This window comes from Cetorhinus maximus, chromosome 3 (genome assembly GCF_964194155.1).
Source record: "Cetorhinus maximus chromosome 3, sCetMax3.hap1.1, whole genome shotgun sequence".
In the NCBI taxonomy this organism is placed as follows: domain Eukaryota; kingdom Metazoa; phylum Chordata; class Chondrichthyes; order Lamniformes; family Cetorhinidae; genus Cetorhinus; species Cetorhinus maximus.
In genome coordinates, this window is record NC_135881.1 from 145,561,241 (window position 1) to 145,587,539 (window position 26,299).

A 26,299-nucleotide genomic window follows, 5' to 3' on the forward strand; every position below is an offset into this window, starting at 1 on the left:
TATCAACCCATCCTGATTGACATATTCTCAAACAGCATGTTCTGAAATAAATGCAATTTCTAAATGTTTAGAAACATTTGCAATATTGCCTCACTTTTAGACGTGAAGCATTTCACCCGCATTGAAGGCACTTCGCAGATTGCTTGGGAAACTACAATGGAAAAAATCTTTCCTCCATCACAGTTTCCAAAATAGTGCCAATTTTTAGGTGATTTATTTATTCTAATTGCATTTCATAATACAGTTTGAACTTTCACCAAAAGTGATTGCTTGTCAATATCAGGTCAATGCCCACAGTGGTGTTACCCCCTACACCATGAGCTTTTATTTTCCAAAATAATTAATGATGTGGCACCTTACTAAATGCCTGCCGGAAATCCAAGTGTAGTACATCTACAGGCTCCCCTTTATCCAAAGTGCATGTTACACTGTCAAAGAAATCCAATAAATTGGTTAGACATGATTTCCCTTGCATAAAACCATGTGGACTCTCCCTGATTACCTTGAGTTTTTCTAAGTGCCCAGCTATAACTTCTTTAATGATTGATTCTAACACCTTGCCCACGACAGACATTTTCTGTCTCCCTCCCTTCTTGAACAGAGGGGTTATATTTGCTACTTTCCAGTCTGATGGAACCTTTGCAAAATCAAGGGAATTTTGGAAAATTAACACCACCACATCTACTACCTAATTAGCCACCTCTTTTAAGATCCTAGGCTGAAGTCCATCTGGACCCTGAGACTTGTCAGCCCACAGCTCCATCAGTTTGCTCAGTACCACTTTCCTACTGATTGTAATTTCACCAAGTTCCTCTCTCCCCTCCACCTCCTGATTTACAGCTATTACTGGAATGCTTTTTGTATCCCCTATAGTGAAGACAGAATCAAAATGTTTGTTCATTTCAACCACCATTTCCTTGTTATCTACTATTAACTCCCCATTCTCACTCTCCAGAGGATCAACACTCTACTTACTCTTTTCCTTTTTAAATACCTGTAGAAGCTCGTGCTATCTGTTTTTACGTTTTTAGCTAGCTTCCTCTCATACACTAATTTCTTTCTCCTGATTAACCTTTGAGTCATTCTCTGCCATTCTTTATATTCTGACCAATCATTTGACCTGCCACTCTCATTTTTGTGCAGTTATACACTGTTTCCTTAAGCTTGATTCTTTCCCTAACTTCTTTAGTTAACCACGGATGCTGGGTCCCCCCTTTAGAACTTTTCTTTATAGTAAGAATATACTTATTCTGAGTATTCTGAAATAACCCCCTTAAATGTCTGCTGCTGTCAGGTGTCGACCGTCCCAACAGTTCAGCCCCAATTTCCCCAGTATTGGTGCCAATTCCCCACAAACTGGAACCCACTTCTCCCGCACCAGTCTTTGAGCACCGTATTCATCTCCCAAATTTTATGTACCCTATGCCAATTTGCATGCGCCTCAGGTAATAATCCAGAAATGATAACCTTTGAGGTTCTGCTTTTTAATTTGGTGCCTAGCTCCCCATACTCTCTACCCATAACCTCTTTCCTAGTTTTACGTATGTCACTGCTACCTACATGGACCACGGCAACAGGCCCCTCCTCCTTCCACTGCAAGTCCCTCTCCAGTCCTGAGCAGATGTCCTGAGCCCTGGCACCAGGCAGGCAACAAAGCTCTTTGCTTCAGAGAATAGTGTCAATCCCCCTCACTATACTGTTCCCTACTACCATTACATTCATTTTTGCTCTCCCTACTTGAATGGCTTCCTGTACTACAGTGCCATGATCAGTTTTCTCATCGACCCTGTAGCCCCCGTTCTCATCCAAACAAGCTGAGAGAACCTCAAACCTATTGTATGATTGCAGAGGCTGGCACTCCTGCCCTCTGGGTCTCCTTGCCTGCCTCACTTGCAGTCATGCCCTTCTGTCCCTTACCACTGATCAAATCAAAAGACCCTATCCTAAATGGTGTGACTGCCTCCTGGTACAAAGCATCCAGGTAACTTTCCCCCTCCCTAATGTGTCACAGAGTCTGCAGCTCAGCTTCCAGCTCAATGACTCTGCGCCAAATTTCCTCGAGCCTCAAAGACTAACTGCAGACGTATCACAATGGTATCCAGGAGCTCCCACATGCTACAGTCTGGACACAACACCTGTCCTGCCTTCCTTAATGTGTTTTAATTATTTAATTATACTATTCACTTATTTATTTTGCTTTTTTATATATTTTATTAACTTTACCATCAATTTATATACAATTTTAAACCTTAGGAATAGAATAGACCTCAACCACTTACCAGAAACTCACCAAACAACGAGTTTCTTTCCCTATAGTAGAGTAGTTCCTATGGGGTGAGAAAGGTAGAAATGCAAAAGAAAACCTCCTCCTCCTTGTCCTCGTCCTCCTCCTGCCCCCCCCCACCCCTCCTCCCCTCCTCCCACCCCTCCTCCCCTTCCTCCCACCCCTCCTCCTTCCACTCCTCCCCTCCTCCTCCCCTCCTCCTCCACCTCCACCTCCCCTCCCCCTCCCCCTCCTCCCCCTCCTCCCCTCCTCCACCTCCTCCTCCCCCTCCTCCTCCCCTCCTCCCCCTCCTCCTCCCTCTCCCCTCCTCCCCCTCATCCTCCTCCCCCTCCTCCCCTCCTCCTCCCCCTCCTCTCATCCCCTCCTCCTCCCCTCCTCCTCCCCTCCCCCTCCTCCCCCTCCCTTCCCCCTCCCCTCCTCCTCCTCCCCTCCTCCTCCTCCTCCTCCTCCTCCCCTCCTCCTCCTCCTCTCCTCCTCCTCCCCGCCTCATAGTAGAGTAGTTCCTATGGCGTGAGAAAGGTAGAAATGCAAAAGAAAACCTCCTCCTACTTGTCCTCGTCCTCTTCCTCCTCCTCTTCCTCCTCGTCCTCCTCCTCCCCTCCCCCTCCCCCTCCTCTTCCCCCTCCTCCTCCCCTCCTCCTCCTCGCCCTCCACCTCCTTGTCCTCGTCCTTGTTGTCCTCATCCTCGTCATCCACATCCTCCTCCTCAGCATCCTCCTCCTCCTTCTCCTCATCATCCTCGCCCTCGTCCTCATTCTCATCCTCGTCCTCGTCCTCGTCCTTGTCCTCCTCCTCCTCCTCCTCCTCCTCCTCCCCCTCCCCCTCCTCCTCCCCTTCCCCCTCATCCTCCCCTCCTCCTCCCCTCCTCCTCCTCCCCTCCTCCTCCTCGTCCTCGTTGTCCTCATCCTCGTCATCCTCCTCCTCATCCTCGTCCTCGTCGTCCTCATCCTTGTCGTCCACCTCCTCCTCCTCATCATACTCCTCATCCTTCTCTTCCTCATCTTCCTTGCCCTCATCCTCGTTCTCCTCCTCCTCCTCTTCCCTCACTCACCAAATTCTCAGGTTTGCACTCAGTTTCCTCAGCTGCTCTTGTTTGCCAAAGCTGCACTAAAGAACCCTGAATTTATAGCCAACTGAACTGAGGGTAGAAAAACAAGATTCAACCAATTGCCTAATTAACTGCTCAGTTCTCATGGCAGAGTGTGTTTACCTTGTCTGAGCTGCAAGAAAGAAATAAACTTAGTCTACTTATACAGTACTTCCCAGTTACTGCTAACTACAGACTAGATTAGATTTTAAGAACAAAATTTCATAACAAAATTAACACTTTAAGCTCCCCCACTCACCAAACTTTCAGGTTTGCACTCAGTTTCCTGGTTGAATATGATAGAATTAGTTCTTAGATTTTCTCATGAACTTTCCATGATTGCATTTTTACATTGACTGTTGAATTTTGTGAGATTGAGAAAATGTGTCCTTGCTTTATTCCTGGTTCTTCATATTCACTGCTGGGTGCACTCAGCCCACTGTCCACTGATTTTCTCTTAAAAGTACAGGTTATTTTACATTTTAATTTTTTTCAGGGTTTTCTCTGCTGTCTCAATGCTGCCACAAAATTTATCTGACTTTTTGCTGTCTAACCCAACAATCTTGTTACTGTTCCCAACAGCCTTGCAACTGCTCAACCAGCCATTTTCCTTGTCACTAACATCTGTTTTTGAACAAAATCTTTATGGGTTAGGATTAGAATTGCACTATGGTGTCATGCCCAGTAAATGCATGTCATATCAATAATTTTACACATGGACTGAGCTCATGTGAAAGCTGCTGGAACTGCCTTTTATTTGTTCAAAATGGACAGTGATGAACTATTAAGATGGCTCCCAAGGAATCAGATGACCTTTGCTTATTCAACACCAACTACTAAGCTTGCAAAAAGTTCAGAACTGAATAACTATTGGTTGGGGACTCCCCTTGGAATGGGCATACCAAGACAACTGTTATCTGTGGAATTCATACCTGCCGCTGTTCAAAACTTACTCAAAAGGCCGAGTCAGTGAACTCATAGAGTCTCTTGCTCTCCTGACATAGAGTCTATGTCTCTAGGTTTGTAATTCAACAAAGGAAGGCTGATGAGACCAGTTATGCACCAGTTACGTGTGAAAGACCACCATCTACCTCCTACTATATATCAATGGCTTTTTAGCTTTAAACCAATCTGGGTGGACCATAGTTGTTACCAGGTGGCTGAAACTGGCTTCTGATATTTTATTATCCGAAGACCCAGAACAGACCTAGACAGACTGTAGAAGGACACTGACAAAACAACTGCTGCAGAGAAAGGCTGTGCCATCCATGCCTTTTAAGAACCATCAGTCATTAGCCGGTCTGAGTACCAGACTCTGAAATTAGCTGCACGTCATCAAGCAACCTAAGTACTTAACCTGCTGCAGTTTCAAAGTTCACCTGTGAACCAACCTCCTAGATATTTGACTATAGGAAACCTGGCAACCTATTGTGAATGCTTTTCTTTGCAAAACCCTCACTTCAACTCTACATCATCAAATCCATTTAAAAAATCACCACGGGGCCTACTATGTGGGAGACCAGAAATTGTAAATCAGAGACTGAATTCATTGTAATCCTTAAAATTGCAGTATCTTTATCTGTATTCAATCTGTGTGTGTGTGTGTGTACATGAGACTGAGTATATAATGGTGCTTTAATTTGAGATATGTGAGAATAAATAACCTTCTTTATTATTTAATCCAAGGATAAGAAAATACATACATCTTTCCATACAAAACACTACATTCTGTCCGTGACAATGGATTGCTTTAGGGGCTAGAATTGGACTGATGACTATGGTTTTACCTTAGGGTTAGGATTGGGCTGAGAGCTCTGTTTGGGGTGGAGGTTAGTGTTCAGCTAAGCTTCAGTACTGAGCTAAAGTTGGGGTCACCTTGCCTTAACCCTAATCTTGCATCTTCCTCTAGTTCCTCCTATATCCGTTGTTATGACTGGGATGGGAGCATTATGCAATTTATCTAGCCCCACTACTCCACAGGTTGCACCATTTGTTTAAAAGTTTAATTCATCCTGCAAAATGACCAATTATCTACCTCCATTACTGATAGACCCAGAATAAAATAGACTTTAACAGGCTTCTTTCAATAAACTCAGAATAATTGATTTATTGTAAAACAAAACTTCTTTCTTAAAACAAGTTGCAATAACGTCTAACACACAAAGGACAATCAGATAAGGGTATCTGCAGAGATCTGCGGTTGAAGAGTAGACTTTATACAAATAAAGTATAAAGTTCGCAGGATTTTAACATTGTTGATCTGGGGTTCCTTTGTGTGAAGACAGATCACTAGTCCCAGTAGAGGCATGGAGCTTCTCCCCAATGGAGATTTGGCGTGGAGGTGTATAGAGCCGGATCAATCCTTCTTGTCTCAGCTTCTCGGGCTTCCAAATACAGAGAAATTCCATTGAGATGAGGATCCTTAGCTGGATACTAACATTCAGACGCTTTCAATCAAGGCAAAGAGAGTGTGAGCTGGGCAGCTGTTCCCCTTCTTAGTTCAGTCCCAACTGAGTTCAAAAGACAAATTCAAAACTTAAAGCCCATCTCTGTCATGTGATTTCCAGTAAATCATTAGCCTTTGTCTTTAAACCAGTTTTTTTCCCATTATTTAAAATAATTGCAGTGCAAACAAGCAAACAGCTCTCCCCCATCAAATGATTTCTTGGAAAAGACATGCTTTCTCCCAGCCCAAAGGTGAATTTATAAGCTTTTTAAAAGTGTCCAAATAATACAATGACTTTCCAAATTTTAAAAGAAAATATTATCCTGAAAGATATGATTCAAACTCCATCCTCAATGCTCTCTCCAAGGTCATGTCCATAAAACCCAGCTCTTGCTCTCCTGATGCCATTCCCATTAAACTGCTGACCATTGAACTTCCCTTTCAGGCCCCCATGCTAGTTGATATTACTGGTAAAGTCCACTTTCAAATCTGCCATCATTAGTCCCTTTAAGAAATGCCCTTGGCTCCTCTATCCTTGCAAACTAATGCCTCACCTCCCAACATGCTTCCATCTCCAAAGTTCTTCAACACACCGTCACCATCCAAATCAATTGATAACTCTCACAAAACTCCATGTTTGAGCTTCACTAGTCAGGTTTCCACCCCTACCACAGCACTGAAACAGCCTTTATCAAAATCACAAATGGTATTATATGTAATTGTGATCATGGTTCACTTTCCTCGTCATTCCTCTTGATCTGTCTGCCTTTCACACTGCCTATCATACCATCCTCTTCTGTTGTCCAACTGAATGGGACTGCTCTCACCTGGTTCTATTCTTGCTATGTAGCCACAGCCAGAGAATCACTTGCACTGGCTTTTCTTTCCACTGCCACACTGCTACCACTGGAGTCCCCGAAGGATCTATCATTGGTTCCTTCCTGTTTCTCATCGACATGCTGCCCCTCAGCATCATGTTCAACACATATGCTGAAAACACCCAGTTTTACCTCACCACCTCTTGACATCATCGCAAGTGGTTTGTCACATTGATTATTTGATATCCAGTATTGGATGAGCATGGATTTCCTCCAATTAAGAACTGGGAAAAGCAAAGCCTTGGATGTCACCACAAACCTCGTTCCCTAGTCATCAATTCCATTCTCTTCCCTGGCCATTTCCTGTGGCTGAACCAAATCCTACCTGAGCCTGATCTGAACTTCTGACACCATTTTCTCCCCACCCTTAACACCATCCAGGACAAAGCAGCCCACTTGATTGGCACCCCACTCACCACCTCCAAGATCCACTCCCTCCACACCGACACACAGTAGCAGCAGTGTGTACCATCTACAAGATGCACTGTAGCAACTCACCAAGGCTCCTTCAACAGCACCTTCCAAACCCATGACCTCTACCACCTAGAAGGACAAGGGCAGCAGACGCTTGGGAACACCACCGCCTGGAAATTCCCCTCCAAGCCACTCACCATCCTGACTTGGAAATATATTGTTGTTTCTTCACTGTTGCTGGGTCATAATCCTGGAACTCCCTCCCTAACAGCACTGTGGGTGGACCTACACCATATGGACTGCGGTGGTTCAAGAAGGCGGCTCACCATCATCATCTAAGGGCAATTAGGGATGGACGATAAAAATGCTGGCCTGGCCAGCAACGCCCATGTCCTTTGAAAGAATAAAAAACCCTCAAGTATGCCGACTTTCACCTCTGCAATATTGCCTGTCTCCGCCACTGCCATCAACTGTTGAAACTTCAATCCATGCTTTTGTTAGCTCTGGATAATTATTTCAATGCTCTTCTGGCTGGCCTCCTGTCTCCCTTCCTCTGTAAACTACAACTTATCCAAAGCACTGCTGTCCGTATCCTGACTCATACCAAGTCCCGTTCACCCAGCACTCTGATGCTCACTAACCTACATTGATTCCTGTAGTATAAAGGGTTCATGTTAAATATGTAAATATATAGTCTACATCATCTGCAATGTAAGATAACATGATAACTGAGCATGGAGAAAGACAGTTCTATGTAGAGCCTCGTATTAAGTCTCTATTGTGCATAGATAATATTATGTTCAATAAAAGGTTAAGTTTACCAATAGCTTTGCTTCCAGCAGTATCTAAAAGGCAAGATCATGAAGGACCCCAGCTAAGACCCACAACCATGATAGCAGGACTCCCAGTCCAGAAACACTACAACTTTAAAATTCCCACTCTTGTATTCAAATCTCTCCTGCTTCTCTCCTCCATATCTGTGTAACCATCAGCCTTCTGTCCTTGAAAGAACTCTGCACTCCTCCATTTCTGGCCTCATGTACATCTTCAATTTCCTTCACCCCTGCATTGGCATCCATGCCTCCAGCTGATGAGGCCCTAAGCTCTGGAATTCGCTCCCTAAACCTCCCTAGCTCTCGACATTTCTGTCTTCTTTTAAGACAATCTTTAAAACCTACCTCGTTGACCAAGGCCGGGATTTTCTGTACCTGCCGGCATTGGGTGTGTTCGGTGGCGTGAGCGGACAATGTGGCACGATCGTTTCACAACAGCGTGAAACCAGTTTGTGATTGTCCACTTAGCCTGCCAATGGCTGCGTTTCCTGCTATTGGACATCAGGAATTTAATTGTAAGACATATTATTATAAGGCCGCCCCACCGGACTCATCTACCCCCGCTGGATCGTCCGCCCACATTGGCAAGAAAACACACTGATGCGTTTCACATCAGCACATAAGCAATGTGCACCTGGTGGGCTGCACTTCGCTTGGGACTTCAAGGTTTGTTTGCCTACCTTGCTTCGGTCAGCAGCCGCAGTCGTCAGCCCCAGGCTTCATAGACAGCACCACATCACCTTTAGGGGGCTTGTGGGTGTGTCTCTAGCTACCAGGTGAGCCATATGTGGGTGGCTTTTCAATGGCTGCAGGGTAAGGCCTTGCTTGGGGAAGGGGGAGAAATGGCCTCAGGCAAGGTAAGGGGCTGCAGGATGAGAGCTGTAGTGGGGAAGGAGGGTATCCCAGGGTGTGTGTTGGAGCACATGTTGATCTGTACAAGTGGCCTCAAGATGGTGAGGGCTTAGGAGGCAGTCTCCAGAGAGATGAGACCAGATGGACATGTGAGGGTATGTGTGTGAGAATGGGTGGTGATGTCCCTTGAGCTGGCAGTGAGTGAGATGCCAGTGAATGTGTGATGGGCTTGAGTGTGTGAGTTTAGAGTGATAAGATGGTTGCCATACCCTGGCTGCATGGATGGGATCATTCATCCTCTATATGCATTGGATGGCCAACCTCTTCTGTGCACGATTGGCACTGACCACCACTGCCACTGCCTGCCATGCTGGATTTGTGATGCCACTGCCCATCCTGCGGCCAAAGTGGGGGTAGATGACATCATGGTGGGCCTCCAGGATGTCCAAATGGCATTCCAGTGACTCGTCATTAAACCTGGGGGCTGCAGTCTTTTTGCCTTTCGTGGACATCTTCCCTGCAGTAGTCACGGGCTGGAAGCACTGAGATGTGTGCGCGCGGCTGGACTTTAAATATGGTGCCTGGCATGATGAAACGGCATGGTGATGGCATGGCGGGCGAATGAGAGCCCCCCTACCATCGAAATGGCATGTTTTCCGGGAATATCTAAGTAATGCAGCGGGTTTGAGATGACACTGTATGAAAACCCAACATTGCGACTGAGGGTAAAACGTTGCTACCGCACTTAGTGCAAATCTGGGATGATTCCGCCCAAAATGTTTGGTCATCTTCTAATATTTTCTTATGTGGCTTAAAGTCGAATTATGTTTGATAGCACTCCTATGAAACACCTGGAAACATTTTACTGCATTAAATCCGCTTTAAATTTCAAATCTTGCCATATGACTGATGGTTACTATTGGTCAAAGCAAGCCATGAGCTTAAGGTTAGGGTTAAGGTTGATGTTAGCGTAGAGTTAGATTTGGATTATGGCAACTTGTTGAAGGAGATTTTGGGGAAACCCTGATCGCCATGAATTTTCTGGAGTGAGCAGAAATCTGTTATAGGGTGCAATATATTTCCTAAAACTAGATTTAATGTGCCTCCTATTGACCTCATTGCTGCCTGTATTCCCTCTTATTATAAGCGACATGGTGAGTATTAACAAATTCCATTGTATTTGCGGGTTTAAAGTAATCAACAAAACACATTGAGACACACATGGTTAACAACATCTACAGCAGCACACATTTCCCAATAAATGGCTGCTATGGCAGAGTTCTTGAAGCATGTTGTTTATAATTGTCCTAGGAACTTGTTATTTCTTGAAAACTGCACAATGTGGCCGTAATGCCTTTTAAACAATGCAACATCTGTCAAAGGCATTGTTCATTTGGAGTCTACAGAAGAGATTGTTGTATTCAAACCTGCAGCTGTTTGACAGCCACACGGAGCTGGACAAGGACTTAAGTGTGCTACTGGTGGTACTTAGTGGATGATAGTCCTCCAAGAGCTGGAGCTAGACAATAGCAATGCAAGTATTTATCCATCTAGAGCATGGAAGCTTTAATGAGAGACTCCAAAGAATTTTGGCAGAGACCAGAGGTTGAACAGTGGTGGATGTGATGCTAACAGCGACAACCTGTGAGGAGTTGCTGCCAGAAAGCAACAGCACAGTAACTGAGTAAACGAGCAAAAGCTGGGGCTGGTGACAGACATCTAAATGCAACAGAACCACAATCAATGGTGATTATCAGTACCCACTGAGATGGTGGTTTCCATGCACAAGGTACCATTGCACTCAGTTACGGGATTGAAATTTGGATACCTTCAAACATTTTCCTCAGTCTTGCTCATCTGCGGGCTGCAGAAAGTTTCTCTCCTTTACTCAACCGGGAGGAGTGGGGGCTAGCCGTTATTTTAGAAGAGGATAAATAGTAGATCATAGTTTCTTTCCTTAGGAGAGGTTGAGGAAAATTTAGATCTTTAACACTTTATTTGATGCGTTTTCCAACATTTGAAGTCAATATTTTTATGCGTACAAATATTTCATGAAGTATAAAACCATAGCAGACAACAAAGCATACAAAACTTGCTCCCCTAATGTCCCAATGTTTATGTAGTAAGTTGCTGAAACATGCAGATCTTTAATGCACACCAATTCACCAGCCCGCAGTCAGTCCACTAAATCTCAACCAATCACCAGAAATCAACAGGCAGCATTAGAAACCACCCATCTAATCACTGCCTGAACTTCTGTAGCAATAGTTTCTTTTTCCCCTGTCACCTCAGAAGTCCTGCCAATGATTCACCTTGATCCTCTCCTTAATGATATGCAGCCCATTGGGGCCATCATCAAAAACAAAGGCCAGTGTCCTGAACAATTCCTTTAATACTTGCTCTGCACTATCTCTATCCACCCCTTGTCTGTTGCCAATTGAGCGTTGGAAAGACAAAAGCTGTCATCCATAGTCTCTGCCACAAACTCCATGCCCGAGCTACCATCCCCCTCTCTAGCCACTATTTCAGACTGAACAAGTCTAATCAGCAACCTGTTCAACTCAAAACTGAGTTTCTAACCTAATACCAACTCCATCATAAGGGTGGCCTATTTGACTTTTTGAACCACTGCCTGGCCCTGTCCCTATCTCGGTATGTCTGCTGCTGAAACTTTCGTTTATGCTTTGTCACTCACTTACTCCTTTGATCAGCCTTGATTCCAGCTCCCATTAATTTCAAATTGTTGTTTGTCCTACTGCCTTTGGTGCGTGAAAGATAAGAGGTTAAAAAATATCTCGTGGAAAAATACAGCTTCAGTTCCAAACCCATGCACAATTTAACATTGGACTCAGACTGAACTGTTTAACTGGGATTTAAATTCAGGTTCGCATGTTTTTTTTTATAATCTAAATTTCCCCTAGGAGCATTCAGCTATGCTTTAATAGATGCCTTAAGTACATCAGATCTCAATGCCCAACTGACGAATACAAACTCCAGCAACAGAATAGAAGCCAAACTCCAAGGCCTCTGAGAGTGGGAAGGCCAGTGTGGTGGGAGTTGTTGGAGATGTTTAAAGATGAAAGTCAATTAATTTATTTTTAAAATTCATGGGGTTTTAAATTTAAAAAAAATTGTTTTATATTCAATGTGTTTATTTATTGATCATGTTATTTTAGGTGTCTCACCCCACCTCCAGATTCCCTTTCCTCTTTAAAGTCCTGGAATGTGTCATCGCCTCCCAAATTCATGCCCACATTTCCTAGAACTCCCATGTTTGAAACACTCCAATCTGATTTCCTCCCTGCTGTAGTATGGAAACAACTCTTAATGAAGTCACAAATGACATTATATGTGTCTGAGACAAAGGTAAATTATCCCCCCCGCCTCTCTTTTTACCATGTCTGCAACCTTTGAAGTGGTTGATTAAACAATGTGCCAGTTGTAGCTAAGTTATTAGCACTCTTGCCTTGAATTCAGAAGGATATAGATACAATTCCCACTCCAGAGCTCAAACATTTAGGCTGACACTCCAGCTCAGTGCTGTTGTATTGTTGGAGGTGTGGGGTGGAATTATCTGTTCTGGAGTTTAAGTGTGGTGGTGGACATGGAAGTGAGAGTGATTTCTGTTAAGGGGCAGGATGGCTGACCACATGTGATCTTGTGCTAGTCAGCTCATTACATATGCATCCTCGAAGAGCTCACTGATTCAAGGCAGGGGCAGGCAGGAAGTCATTGTACCCGCCATTACCTCGTGGGGGCGAAGGTCCACGCACTATATTTAAAGGCACCTGGACAGCTTGCACTATGCCTTCCACTTTTGCGTGGCCACTGCTCTACGCTTACTTGCTGACCCTTCCTCCCTTCCTTGGTCACCCTCCATGCAACTAGCACTGCTACCACCCAGCCTCATGCATAGGCTGGCATTTACAGACACTCTGCAAAGAGGACAAGGCAGCGGTAACTCACTATTAATCATGGAAGAAGTCTACTTTACCAGTCAGTGCACATTTATGTGCAGTCATGAATGTGAACATTCTAAGTTCTTGCTGGCAGGGAACTTAATTTGGAGGGGGTGTCTAATTTGGCGAGGTGGACTTTTAATGAGTATGCATGACATGCTAATGCATGCAAAAGGACTTCCCGACATCGTCAGTTGGAAAGCTAGACCTGTGTTTAACCCTCTTTTTAAGTCCCGAGAACATAATTGCAAAAGTTCATCCTGCTGTCGGGAAACTGACTTTTGGCTTCATACCAAATTAAGCTTCCTGGTGCTGGCGGGCCTGAAAAATTCCATCTGTTGTCTTTTGAATGAGATGTTAAACCAAGACCATCTCAGAGTAATTTAACAGATCCTATGGCACTATTTGAAGACAAACGGCAAGTAATCCTGGTGTGCTGGCCAACATTCATTCCCCAATTAACATCACAAGAACAGATTATCTGAGAGCTATGAGAGCTTGTTGTGTTTAAATTGGTTGTGGTGCTTCCTACTATACAGTAGTAAATAGATTGTGTATGTCTAATAGAGTGTGAATACTCAGAGACCTGAACTGAGGGCCTAGCATTCACTCATTTTACCTGAGCAAATTAGGTCATTGAATCTCTTCCAACAGTGTAATAGTTTCTGCACACCACATTCCATTTGCTGACTGTGGCCTAGTTGTGGAGACTCTGTGGTGTTTCCAAAATGGCACTGGAAACCACTGGAAAATAGATCCTATTTTCACCAGTAGGGGAATGGGGCTGGGACATGAATCACACAAGGGAAAGCTGAACTCAACAGGCCCATTTGACCTCAGTGCTGAGTAACAAATGCTCATAAAGGGTGGATAATGTCTGTGAAATTGTCAAGCTGTCAAGTTATTTTAATATCCTGTCCTTTAAAATTGTAAAAAAAACAGCCTGCCTGTGTCTGAGTTGAAAAAGATATGTTCTTGCAGTAGCTGTTTGCTGACATAACCCTAAGTACTACCACTGTACATTATTACTGCTTGACTGCATTCCACAACCTATCATTATCACAGTGGTGGGGGTGGTGCTGTAGGTTTACAATTTCATTGACAGCCTCAAGAAGTTAAAGGATTAGCTGTCTTTTAAGTGGTGTTATGATTACAAATGTTTGTTTTGATAAAGGATTAAGTACTAGAGGGAATTTAAATATATTGAATGGCCTTTCATGAATGAGAGTGTTTCTTACATGGAGAAGTCTGTAATAGATATATAGAACTTTATTTCATTTCATCTCAGCATGGCTCCTGATATCTGCACCTGGTGGATACAGGGTGAGTTGGCTTGGAGGATGTAAGGGCAAAGGATGGTGGGTGGGGTGCATGGGTTGGCATGAGTTGGCACTAAATTAGCATATGGGCTATTAGGTGCCATGGGAGTGTCTGGAGGGTCATAGGTTGGCACTAATTTGGCACAGGTGCTATAAAGGGCCATTGGGTTAGGCGGGGAGAGATTTCCTAACTATGTGCATCTGCCTCGGGAGCAAAAATCCAGGCCTGTGTCTCCTTTCTCCATCCAGGCCTACTTGGTCTCTGAGGGCGGCCACTTCTTGCCACCCTCCAGGAGAGGAGCTCCCTCCTCTCCCTCACAGCCTTGAAGAGGACCTCCAGGTCTTGACCTGTGAATCGAGGGGCTGCCCTGCCCTTGGTTCCAAATCTCTTGTTCTCTTGTGACTTCTTTCAAACCGTAAGTAACACATTGAAATGACAACCACAGTAATGACTGCCAAAGTTTATCTCACCCTAGCCCCACTTGAACAGTTCCAACTCCTTTCCCACCCCTTCCAAATCCAACTCCAGTCCGATTAAAGGAATGTCCCATTGAAAATCTGGGGTCTGTTTCCCCCAGGGGTGGGATCAGGACCTGGAAACAGTTCTGTTTCTCATCCCTAGAAGGAAAATCCCACCCGAAAGCTCCTCTTTCAGCTCCATCTTTGACAGTTTCAACACCACTCATGGAGTATGGGCTTTGTCTATTTTTCCTATCAGTTTACCCTTGTCTCCATTAAATGTTATCTGCCATTATTCTGTCCATGTGCATCCTCTGCCCAATTTATTCTCTAATTTTGGAGCTGCTAATTTCACAGCCCTCCCAGTGTGATATTATCTGCTATTTGGACAACCTCCCACTGAGTTTCTGTATCTTACTCATGCCTGGCTGGAATAGTGAATAGGGTAAACAGATTTTATCTCAACAGTTTTACACTTTTTCAGTATATATATCTTTCATGTGCAAAAGATGAACAGAAAATCCAATACTGGAAGCTGCTATAAGAATGAGGAAAATTGTAGATATTCAACATTCAGGATGGGAGTTTAAATAATGCCCAAACAATTCAGCTAGGATGCATTTTTGCCCTACTTTGTTCTGATTTTCAACAAACAAACAAGTAGATTAAAGACAAACTTGCTTTTTAATGAGACATAGGAAATAGCTGTGCTTAAAATTCCTAGGGCTAAGAAGTGGGAGGATGTCATTTGGTTAGGGAGAGCAGTGGGGAGGTTGGAGGTTGGAGATTGGAGATGGTGGACTGCAGAATCCACATCTCCGGAATGTCGGGCCATTTTCCTCAATGAGAAGAAATTCTGATGCGATGAAGTGGTTACAAGAAAAGCCCACCCACGTCTGTTCTGACAGTTCCACATCATCCCCTATTGCATGGAAAGTGCCATACCAGCATAATGGAAACAATCTGATGGAAGTTGCTGCTCTCCTAACAGCAATTGATCCCTGAATAAGCAACTGCTGCTTAAAAAATTAAATTTGAAAATTAGCAGGTATTTTAAGGTTGGTAAGCATCTTGTTGTCCAATGGCTAGACACCCAACAATAGTTAGACACCCAACAGAATAGCATGGCTCTACTCCAATATTCCTCACCCCCATAGGGTAGATTTCCAGGAAGTGTTAATGACAGTGTCCACAGGTTTGGGACAAGGCCAGTTTGACGCGATATTGGCAGATAGATGTCCTGGCCCACCACATTCTGTTTTCAGAAGGAAAGCTCGAAGGTGTTCAGACCCACATAGTTTTCTTCCCAGTTAACAAAACTCACAACCCAATAACAGCATGTTTTCAATTGCACATTCACATGATTTTGTTGGCAGGTTGCTAATTACAAGGAAAAACAGTATTCCACTATTTACTATGTTAAAAGTAATTTTGCCCTGTACATCTGTTTGATCCATAACAGGACTTGTACAGTTCAATTGTCATTGTGGGAACATGAGCCGGAGAAGAAACAGAGTGGAAAAAAGAAAGAAAGCAGAATGATTCTAATAAGTCATCATCACAAGTTGAGTCAATCAAGCTGAAGGGTGGTGACTACCTGCCAACATATCTGGAACAATACTTAAGAAATGAGACCATGCCTTCAGGAATTTATTCAAATGAAGGCAGAATGAATGCATAATTCGATATGCATGTCCATTTGGCACAACCTCTGGATTCATACAGGCCATGTTGGCAAAGCTGCCTGGCACAATATCGGTAGGAAAGCAATTTTTAGCTGCATAAAGGGGTGTAAGAAGTGTTTTTTTTGGAGTCAGTTGGAATGGCTGTTCAATGGTTCAAATCTGACTCCATATTGGTAACAATTATAATTTTATTTAAGCATCCGTTAGACTTAATACAGTCAGTATTTGAGCAGCAGTTTCCAGAGTACAATTGAGCCTTACATTACCTTCATTATGCCTTGGATAAAGTCATGACTCTCTGTGTCTGCACCTGTTGCTATGGACCCTGGCTCATCCTCTGGGTATCACCTGCATTCTCTCTGAATTCTCCTAACTGGATTGTTAGTTGGGACCCCTTCCTCATAAGTTGCTGTAGTTAAAAAACTATTGAACCTTGTTAACCAATCATTGGCTTTTACCCCAAACTCAATTATCCAATTAAAGAAATATCATGAACACAATGTCCGTGCTTGTACAGGTTTCAATTTTCTGACCCTCTGATATCACTTCTTTGACTGCTAGGGCTGTTTTTTTTTTCGCTCATTGGGAAAGCACACAAAAAATGTGTGCTGAATAGATACACCTGACAATTCCATACTAGCAAACCAAGAGGACAGCATACTGACTCTTCACCTGTTTTTAATGGTAATTATTTCAAAATAGTGGCTTCATTGGCTTCCGCAACAGTTTCGCAATGTGCTCAAGCTCCTCTCGTTTCTTTTTTTCTTCAGCCTCAGTTCTCCTCTCCTTTTCAGCAATAGGCTTTAGATAATTGTATCGCTTCTTCCTGTAGATGATACCAAGCAGCAATGCGGAATACCTAGCCATCTTGATGAAAGGCGACACCTGCACCGGAGGAACGTTGGCGGCCGTTATTAGTGCAGCTGTAGCAACAAAAAGGGGCATGTTTTTACACTGGAGACATATGCCATCCTTCACAGTCAATGGTCCTTGTGAAATGTTCATTATCCCAGCCATTAGCTGAAATATCAGTTTCTACTTTCTATTCATAGCATTTTAATGAGGCTATGACTGACTTTGGTTCCCATATACAGCTAGCCCTGATCTATCCCAAGTTCTTGCTGGTGGCTAACACCAACTTTTGCTGAACTACTTACAGCTTGTGATCTTACTATGCCAGCTCTCCGTCTCTCCTAGTTTATCTATACTGTGTTTTGAAAGTCAGCTAGAAAGACAGAAGGTCATGAAGTGCAATTCATGCAGTGCAGTCAAAGAAATGTTACCCACTGTATTAGCATATATGATTTTACAGCTATGAACCTCAGGCACTCAAGTAGATCAGAGAGGAGACTGATTAATTTCCCATGCAGGGGTACTGGGGACAAAAGTTTTCTATTGTCCTCTCTATTTGCTCCAATAAATACAGTTGCTTTCCAACAAAAAGGATGTACTATAGTGAAAAAGTCATGAGTAGAGCATGCTTGAATTTCTGAATTGTCCAGTCAGCAGGCAACATTCCCTGCCAGCCGCATGAACTTATACAATTACCCTCAGAAAGTAATCCCGTCAAACCTAGACAGCAGTGCTTAATAAAAGGGAAAAATGACTTCATTTGTCTGCTTATGAATACTAACAATTGGAGCCTGATTGGAAACAGCTACAGAGTGCTCTGTGATTTTTTTCTCTCTGCTTCCCATTGCTTGAACATAGGATTAAATAGGATTGCATAGGATATATGGCACAGAAATAGGCCTTTTGGCCCAACTCTACTATACCGAGGTTTATGCTTCACTTGAGTCTCGTCCAATCTTTCCTCATCTGAGTTTGTAACCCTCTATTCCCTTCTTCCTCACAAACATATCTGGTCTCCCCTTAAATACATCTATATTATTCGCTTCAACCAGTCCCTGTGATAGCAATTCTGCATTCTCACCACTCTTTGAGTAAAGGAGTTTTTTCTGAATTGCCTATTGGATTTCTTGGTGACTATCGTAAATTGATGACCGCTAGTTGTGCCCTTCCCCACAGGTGGAAACATTCTCTTTGTATCTGTTGGGATGGTATTGGTTACAGAACGTGTCTGTTAAAGAAGTATTTGCAGTCTTCTGTATCTAAACAGCAAATCTCTATTAACTACTTGTAATGATGTACAATAAATGGTACATGCAAGTTGCCATCTCTATGCCTAGGTCTTAACATGTCCCTGTTCAACATCACACTGATGCTTAGTCTGGGTCATGTGTCTGTCTACATCACTGTGTGGATGGTTCTGTACTCAGTCCCACATTAATCCTGTATGTGCCAGTCCCTTATATCACACCTCCAAAGTCTTTATCCCATGGATATGGAGTTACACTAATTTACTAAATGTCTTACATTGTTATTAGTTTTATGCATTTACCTTGTTGTTACTGCCTTAATGCTATTCCAACATTATTGCTATTACTATATTAACATTGTTATAACATTCTCACCACCTCATCTACCCCTGTCAAGTCCTTGAAGTTAGAGATTCCGGCGGTCTAGAGGCCTTGTAACCATCCCACATTACGTTTTCTGTTCTGTCGGAGGGGAGGTAGGCTCTGTTGGTTCTGGTTCTTGCTGTTTGCTTGGAGATTAGAATGGCATTTGGGTATCATCATTAATAGTCCTCCACTGTGCATTAGGAGGTGCCGGTCTAGGGAGAGGTCAGAGACTCCTGTTTTGTCAGACTGTGCCCTCGGCCATGCCAATCTGGTAGGACCGGGGTTGGTCCTCATTCCGTCGGAGCACCTTTCCTTGTCTCCCGAGGTCAGGGATCCAGATCTTGTCACCCCTTTGCAGCTGTGGCAAGTGTCTAGTGCAGTGCCTTCTGTTACAGGCAGAAACTTGCTTCTGTCTGTATGACTGTTCTTTTGCTTGGATTTCTTGGTAGGCCTAAGCTACCAATCCTGGCTGAGTTTTACATCAGGGTTGGAAGTTGGGTGTAAAGTTTCCTGCTCATCAGGGGCTCTGATGGAGACAGGCCGCATTGTTTGAGAGTGGACCTGTAAGTGAGCAGTGAGGTGAAGAAGCCCTTGTTTTTCTTCAAGAGAGCTTTCACCATATGGACCCCTTGTTCCGCTTCCACTATCTTAAGGAGCCCCTTGTCCTCACTTATCACCCCACCAGCCACCTCCTTTTTCCTTAACCGAGGTTTTCCACCCACGGTCGTTGACAGGGCCCCCAACCGTGTCCGGCCCATATCCCGCGCATCCGCCCTCACGCCTTCTCCTCCCTCCCAGAAACATGATAGGGTCCCCCTTGTCCTCACTTATCACCCCACCAGCCTCCGCATTCAAAGGATCATCCTCCGCCATTTCCGCCAACTCCAGCATGATGCCACCACCAAACACATCTTCCCTTCACCCCCCCTGGCGGCATTCCGTAGGGATCGTTCCCTCCGGGACACCCTGGTCCACTCCTCCATCACCCCCTACTCCTCAACCCCACCTATGGCACCTCCCCATGCCCACGCAGAAGATCCAACACCTGCCCCTTCACTTCCTCTCTCCTCACCGTCCAAGGGCCCAAACACTCCTTTCAAGTGAAGCAGCATTTCACTTGCATTTCCCCTAACTTAGTCTACTGCATTCGTTGCTCCCAATGCGGTCTCCTCTACATTGGAGAGACCAAACGCAAACTGGGCGACCCCTTTTCAGAACACCTGCAGTCTGTCCGCAAGAAAGACCCAAACCTCCCTGTCGCTTGCCATTTTAACACTCCACCCTGCTCTCTTGCCCACATGTCTGTCCTGGGCTTGCTGCATTGTTCCAGTGAAGCCCAACGCAAACTGGAGGAACAGCACCTCATCTTCCGACTAGGCACTTTACAGCCTTCCGGGCTGAATATTGAATTCAACAACTTTAGATCTTAAACTCCCCCTCCCCCCATCCCCACCCCGTTTCTTCCCCCTCCCTTTTGTTTTTTTTTCAGTAATTTATATAGATTCTTCTTTTCCCACCTATTTCCATTATTTTTAAATCTACAACTAATACCTTGTTGGTCTTTCCACCCCACCTCCACTAGAGCTGTACCTTGAGTGTCCTGCCATCCATTCTTAATTAGCACTTTTCTTAGATAATATCACCACCTTCAACACCTCTTTGATCCTTTTGTCTGTGACATCTTTTGATTATCTGCTCCTATCACTGCTTGCTTGTCCCCACAACCACCCCACCCTCAACTTCTCTCTCCCCCCACCTTAAACCAGCTTATATTTCACCCCTCTCCTAACTATACTTCAGTTCTGCTGAAGGGTCATGTGGACCCGAAACATCAGCTCTTTTCTTCTCCACCGATGCTGCCAGGCCTGCTGAGTTTTTCCAGGTAATTCTGTTTTTGTTTTGGATTTCCAGCATCCGCAGTAGCTTTTTGTTTTTAAGGAGCTGGTGTATTGGTGAAAGCTGGCTATGGCTGCAATGCATGCGAAGCGTTCATAAGAGAATTGTGGGCCGTTATCAGATATGAGTCCATCCTGGATGCCATGACTTGCAAACATCTCTTTTAGCGCTTTGATGACCATCTCTGTGGTGGGTGTATAAAGTTGTTTTACCTCCAACCATCTGGAGAAATAGTCCACACCATCAGGAAGGATTTGCCATTGTAGACAAGTAGGTCTGCGCCCAGCCTTTCCCAAGGCCTGCTGGGGGATTGCTTGTGAATGAGTTGCTCCCTTTGGTCCTGGCAATGCAACACACAAAGCTGACAATTTGCGATGGTTTCTTCTATTGTTTTGGAGATGCCCGACCACCAGACGGCATTGGGGCTATGCCCTGCACTTAGTGATGCCCAGATGACCCTGCTGTATCTTTTGAAGGACACCTGCCCGCAGGGAGGCTGGGATGACCAGCTGTTCGTCATAGATCAGGAGGTCATCTATAAAGTGGTTCTGCTGCACGAACCATGTTTTAGCTGCACCTCCATTTAGCCTCTGTTGAGGCAACCCTTGTTGGCAGTAGGTGCAGATGCGGGCGCACTCTTCACCACGGAGTTGCTTCTGGTGGATCTGTTGGACCCTGGTTGTGGTTGCTGGCAGGTGCCTGGTAGTGTCTTGGGAGTAGACCTCAGGCTCTGTGACAAAGTTGACATAAAAACAGAAAATGCTGGAAAAACTCAGCAGTTCTGGCAACATCCGTGGAGAGAGAAACAGAATTAACGTTTCAAGTCCATAAGAAGAGTGATTCGGACTTGAAATTTTAAATCTGTTACTCTCTCCAAAGATGCTGCCTGGCCTGCTGAGTTTTTCCAGCATTTTCTGTTTTTATTTCAGATTTCCAGCATCCGCAGTATTTTGCTCTGGAGGAAGTTGACATCCTATTTTGTAGGGAGGCCCATGGTGGCCCTTTAAAGTGTGTCTGCAATCATCTGGTCCTTTTTACTTGGGCATAGACAGTCTCAAAGGTGAATCTCATGAGGCATAGGCAAAACCTTTGGATCCTAGGAGGCATTTTTGCGAGCTCCTTCTTATTCAATAAGGAGACCAGTGGTTTATAGTCCATCTTGATTGTGACCTTGAATCCAATGATGTAGTCAGAAAACTTCTCACGTGCCCATGTAACTACAAGAACGTCCTTCTCGATGGCAGCAGATATTGTCTCCATGTCCAACAGCCCTCTGGAAGCATAGTAGACAGGTTGACAATCACCATCCAATTGCTCCTGAAAGAAGACCACCCCAAGGCCTGTGGATGAAGCATCGGCTTCTATGATTGTGGGCAAGGCCAGGTCGTAGTGGGCCAAAATGTCAGTGGACAGCAGCATCGCCTTGATGTGAGCAAATGCTTGCTCTTGCTGGGAATCCCAGCACCAAGTTTGATCTTTCTTGAGCAGATGTCTCAATGGTTCTGTGACCTGTGCCAAGTTAGGTAAAAACTTTGCCATCTGGTTCACTATCCCTAGGAGATACTGGGGGTCATGGACAGAGGAAGGAGTGTGGAAGTCAGTGATCACATTGGGTTTTTGTGAGTCCGCTGTGATGCCTTTGTTGTTGGCCGTGTGGCCAGAGGTCTCAGGAAATTCACATTTGTCATTCAGTGTCAGCCCTGCTTCCTGCTGTCACTTCAAGGCTGCTGTGAGCCTTCGTCATGATCTTCCACTGTGACCCTGTGAACCAAGACATTGTCCATGTGGCAAACGACCCCCTGAAGACCCTGCAAGATGTCAGACATCATGAGTTGGAATATCTCTTGCGCTGACATGATCCCAAAGGGCAGATGGTTGAAGCAAAATTTGCCAAAGAGGATAATAAATGTGGTTAGGAGCTGGGAGTCCTCATCAAGGGGAAGCTGCCAGAAACTGCTGTTGACATCTAATTTGGAAAACGCCATGCTCCTGGAGAGCTTAGTTAGGCTCTTGTCCTGAGGACATGGGATGGACCTCCCTGGATACGGCCTTGTTAAGCTGGGTCAGCTCGATGCAGATGTGGAGGGACAAATTCATATTTTGGACTGGGGCCATCCCAGAGCACCATGCAGTAGATTGTTTGACTGGGGAATTGTGCACCATCTCATTCAGCTGCTGCTGTACTTCCTTCATGAGAGGATAGGAGACATTTTGTGGAGTGAAATGGCACACTGCTTTAGCGTCATCCCTGAGCATAACCCTGTACGCATTTTTGAGGCAACCTGGCCCTTTGAAGAGCTTCGCGAACTCTCATCTGTATTCGGGCCTGGCCCTTGTCAGTCGACCTCATCAATCCATTGCAGGGGGTTGAGTTCGATACAGGTGTTGCGGCTTATTAGAGAGTAGTCCTGGTTGTGGACAATGAAGAGGGTTATTTGGATTGTTTTGTCCTTATATCTCAGAGTCACCTGCAGGGTGCCCTTGGCTGGAAAACGGACTCCTCCTGCTGCATGAAGTGAAGTGCCTGTTGCTGAAGGCAGAGGTCTTTGAGCTATAGTTCCTTGTCTGACAAGGCTGTTGTGCTGGTACTTGAATCTAATTTAAAATTTGTCAGATGTCAGGATGTCAGCATTCCAAAATGAAGAACCATAATCTTTGATCTTATCCATGAAGCACGGTTGTGTATCTTCTGGGTTTTTGGTCTTAACCTCGTGGATTACCTTTGGGATATCTGTGCAGTGCTGGGGTTTTGACTTGCACAGTTTACCAAAGTGCCCCTGTCTGTTGTAGTGGAAGCATTGAGCTGTACTTACAGGACTCTCCTGTGAAGGTGCTTCACACCACAGCACTGACAAGGTTGCTCTGCTGGGCTGCTCAGGAATTGCGTTCCCTGAGATGGATTGTCCCTGTGTCTTTTCGACCTGTTAAACTGGACTGAGGGTTAGCCTCTGCCCCATGTTTTATTCTCTTCCCTTAGAATGGTCCTGTGTTGCCCACATAGCTCAAACAGTCTAACTAGCTGGATTTTCTTGTCTAGGGTTAGATTATCTTTTGCTTTTGGGTCTGCAGTCTTTTTGCTGAATTCTGGAGTAATGTTGTCACTTAAAATTCTTTTCCTCCAAAGATCCCAATTTTGCGACTGGTCTGGGCCTTAAGTGAGTTGAGTTGAGTTGGAAATGTGGAATTGTGATCCATGTTAAAGATGTTTAAAGTGTGGGTACAGCTTTAAGAGCCTACAGGCTTTCAAGATGGCATTGTCATTCACTGCAGTACAAAGGATTTCCCCCGCTTGCCGGTTTTGGCAGGCTCCGCAAAATAGTGGCGATGCACCTCTGGAAGAAACATTTTTAACAATCGATGTGTGCGTCGCCTGTCTGCCGATTTATTTCATTCAACAATTTACTGTTGTGAACAGCAAGACATTCAAAATTAAATCAGGCTTGCTGTTTTACAAATTGGATAGTCGCGTTGTTCCCGAGAGGCTGAATAATTTAATTAATAGTGTCTTTTCTTTTTTGAACTTGGAGGCCATGTTTTGAGGCTCCGAGTCAGGGATCGAAATTAATGATGGGTTTTATTCAAAAGGCGCTTCTGACTCTGGGTTGGTAAAAAGGATTCTCAGGACTATCTGCAGCCTGGAACTTAAAAAGATTTAGCTCACCCTTGCAGGCTCTGAACTCTGTGCGCTGAAACTGGGCTTCCAAGGGATATTCTATGGAATCTTCTACTGCAATAAGATCTGTGTCATCAGCTACCAGGCTCTTTTGTCTGGAGCTTTTTCTGGAGAATTTTCTCAGCAAACTCAGCTTCAGTTGGGAACTTCTTTCAGGTCAGAATTTCCATAGTAGGTTTTCTTTTTCTTAGTCTTTTCGCATTTTTGTGAGGTTGAAGATTTTTGATCCCAAGTTGCCACCATGTTGGGATGGCGTTTGTTAAAGAACGTGTCTATTAAGGAAATCCTCATCATCTTCTGCATGTTAACAGCAAATCTTTATTAACAACTTGTAACTATATACATATATGCCAAACAGGCAAGGAGCTATCTCCATGTCTGGGTCTTAACGTGTCCATGTTCAGTACCACACTGACCCTAGGTCTGGGTCATGTGCCTTCTTACATCATTGTGTAGACTGTACTATACTCAGTCCCACATTAACCCTGTCTGTACCAGAACCTTATACTACAGTATCCACTTTATCAAAACATTTCATAATTTTAATGACCTCTATTAGGTTATCCCTCTGCCTTCTTTTTTTCCAAGTGGAAAGAGACCAACCTGTTCTCATTTGCTGAAATGCATACCTATATATTTCTGATATCATCTCTGTAAGTTTTCTCTTCACCCTTTCCAGTGCCTCAACATCCTTTTTATAACATGGCTTTTGTGCCACAGAAAGAAATAACTATCAATCTTTTAAAAATTGCTTTGTGTGGAAGACGTAAGGGCAAATTTTCTGATGGTACTGTAAAGTGGGAGTGGGGATGGGTGGTTGGAAATAAGGCAGTATCACACTCACCAAAATACATCACCTCTGTCCAAAATACACATCATCACTACTTCTTGATGAGTGGGAAGTTCCTGGCAAAAATATTAGAAGTCAATTTAATATATTATAAAGCATGCATAAAATTCCATGTTTCATGGTGGGAATTGTATGTGCCTTCATTACGCCCACATAAAGTGGGCTGCTATATTTTTTCCATAAGAGTTAAAAGTTGTACAGTCATTTTTTTTATCAAAGGCTCTTAAATCTGCAGCATAAGCCTCTTGTACGTGGTAGGGGCTATTTAATTTATAGAGATCCTTGATAGGTTGCATTTGTGTCAAATGTTTTGTCAGATCATATTGGTTGGTATAAGTTAAATTGTCAATGTGGACTTCCCAGCATCACAGACCGACGGTAATTCATTTGTATTTATATTATTTGAAATAATAGGGACTATACCAGAGGGAGACCTACATGCTGTTACCCCACAACTCCCCGCCCCCCACAGCTTGCATTTATTGACAAAGCTGCATTCTCTAGATTTCTTTTCATGTACTGTGATTGAGTTGTGCATCAACCAGACTTTACCGCATACAGGACATTGTCAATGACTATGAAGGTCAACACAGCTCTGAATGTTTGCATCTCAAGTTCCTTACAGGATGTCACAGGAGACATCAGTCAGCAGTGCACAGGTGTGTAAAGCAGGTGACCAATGTGTTGTTTGCAAGAACAAATCATTTATTCTTTTTCCGCACAGAAAACCAAGAGCAAGAAGGCTAAACTGTTTTTCCAGATGATGGTATCCCCAGAATTAATGGCATCTATTTGGTTTTACAAACCCATGCCCACAACTCCACCATCATCACAACCACAATGGCTGACTGTGCCTGAGCATGCAAACTTAAGTTTTGCAACAATTAGTATAAAATAACGCAAGTCTTTGCATATGTTTCCAGCAGCAATTGCAAGGTTTTTATCTCGAGAGAATTCATTTGAGTCAGACTTAGGGGGCCGAATTTAACACTGGGGCGGAGTCCCCATCTGCCGACATAAAAGTTGGTGGTGAGCCCTACCTCCGCTTGACTGGCTCGCCCTGCAGCAATTCAATGACCTTCCATCCCCATCAGGGAAAAAGTCCCGCCTTTTGAGAGCTGCCAGCTAATCAAACGGCTGGCAGCTCTCTTGTCCCAGCAGTACCACTGGGACCAGTGGCCACTGCTGGGATTGCAAGC

The 26,299-nt window shown here is 44.3% G+C and overlaps 2 protein-coding genes across 3 annotated transcripts in view; both read right to left on the reverse strand.

The window, feature by feature from the left end:
- Positions 1–26,299, reverse strand: part of LOC144678955 (uncharacterized) — a 46,555-nt gene that overhangs the window by 4,431 nt on the left and 15,825 nt on the right. The window lies entirely within an intron of this gene.
- Positions 16,666–25,140, reverse strand: LOC144673389 (ATP synthase F(0) complex subunit e, mitochondrial-like). Its single transcript, XM_078535257.1, has 2 exons — positions 25,095–25,140; positions 16,666–17,139 (listed from the first exon to the last, which is right to left on the reverse strand). The coding sequence occupies exons 1-2, from the start codon at positions 25,102–25,104 to the stop codon at positions 16,910–16,912; spliced, it is 240 nt and encodes a 79-aa protein (XP_078391383.1). The 5' UTR covers positions 25,105–25,140; the 3' UTR covers positions 16,666–16,909.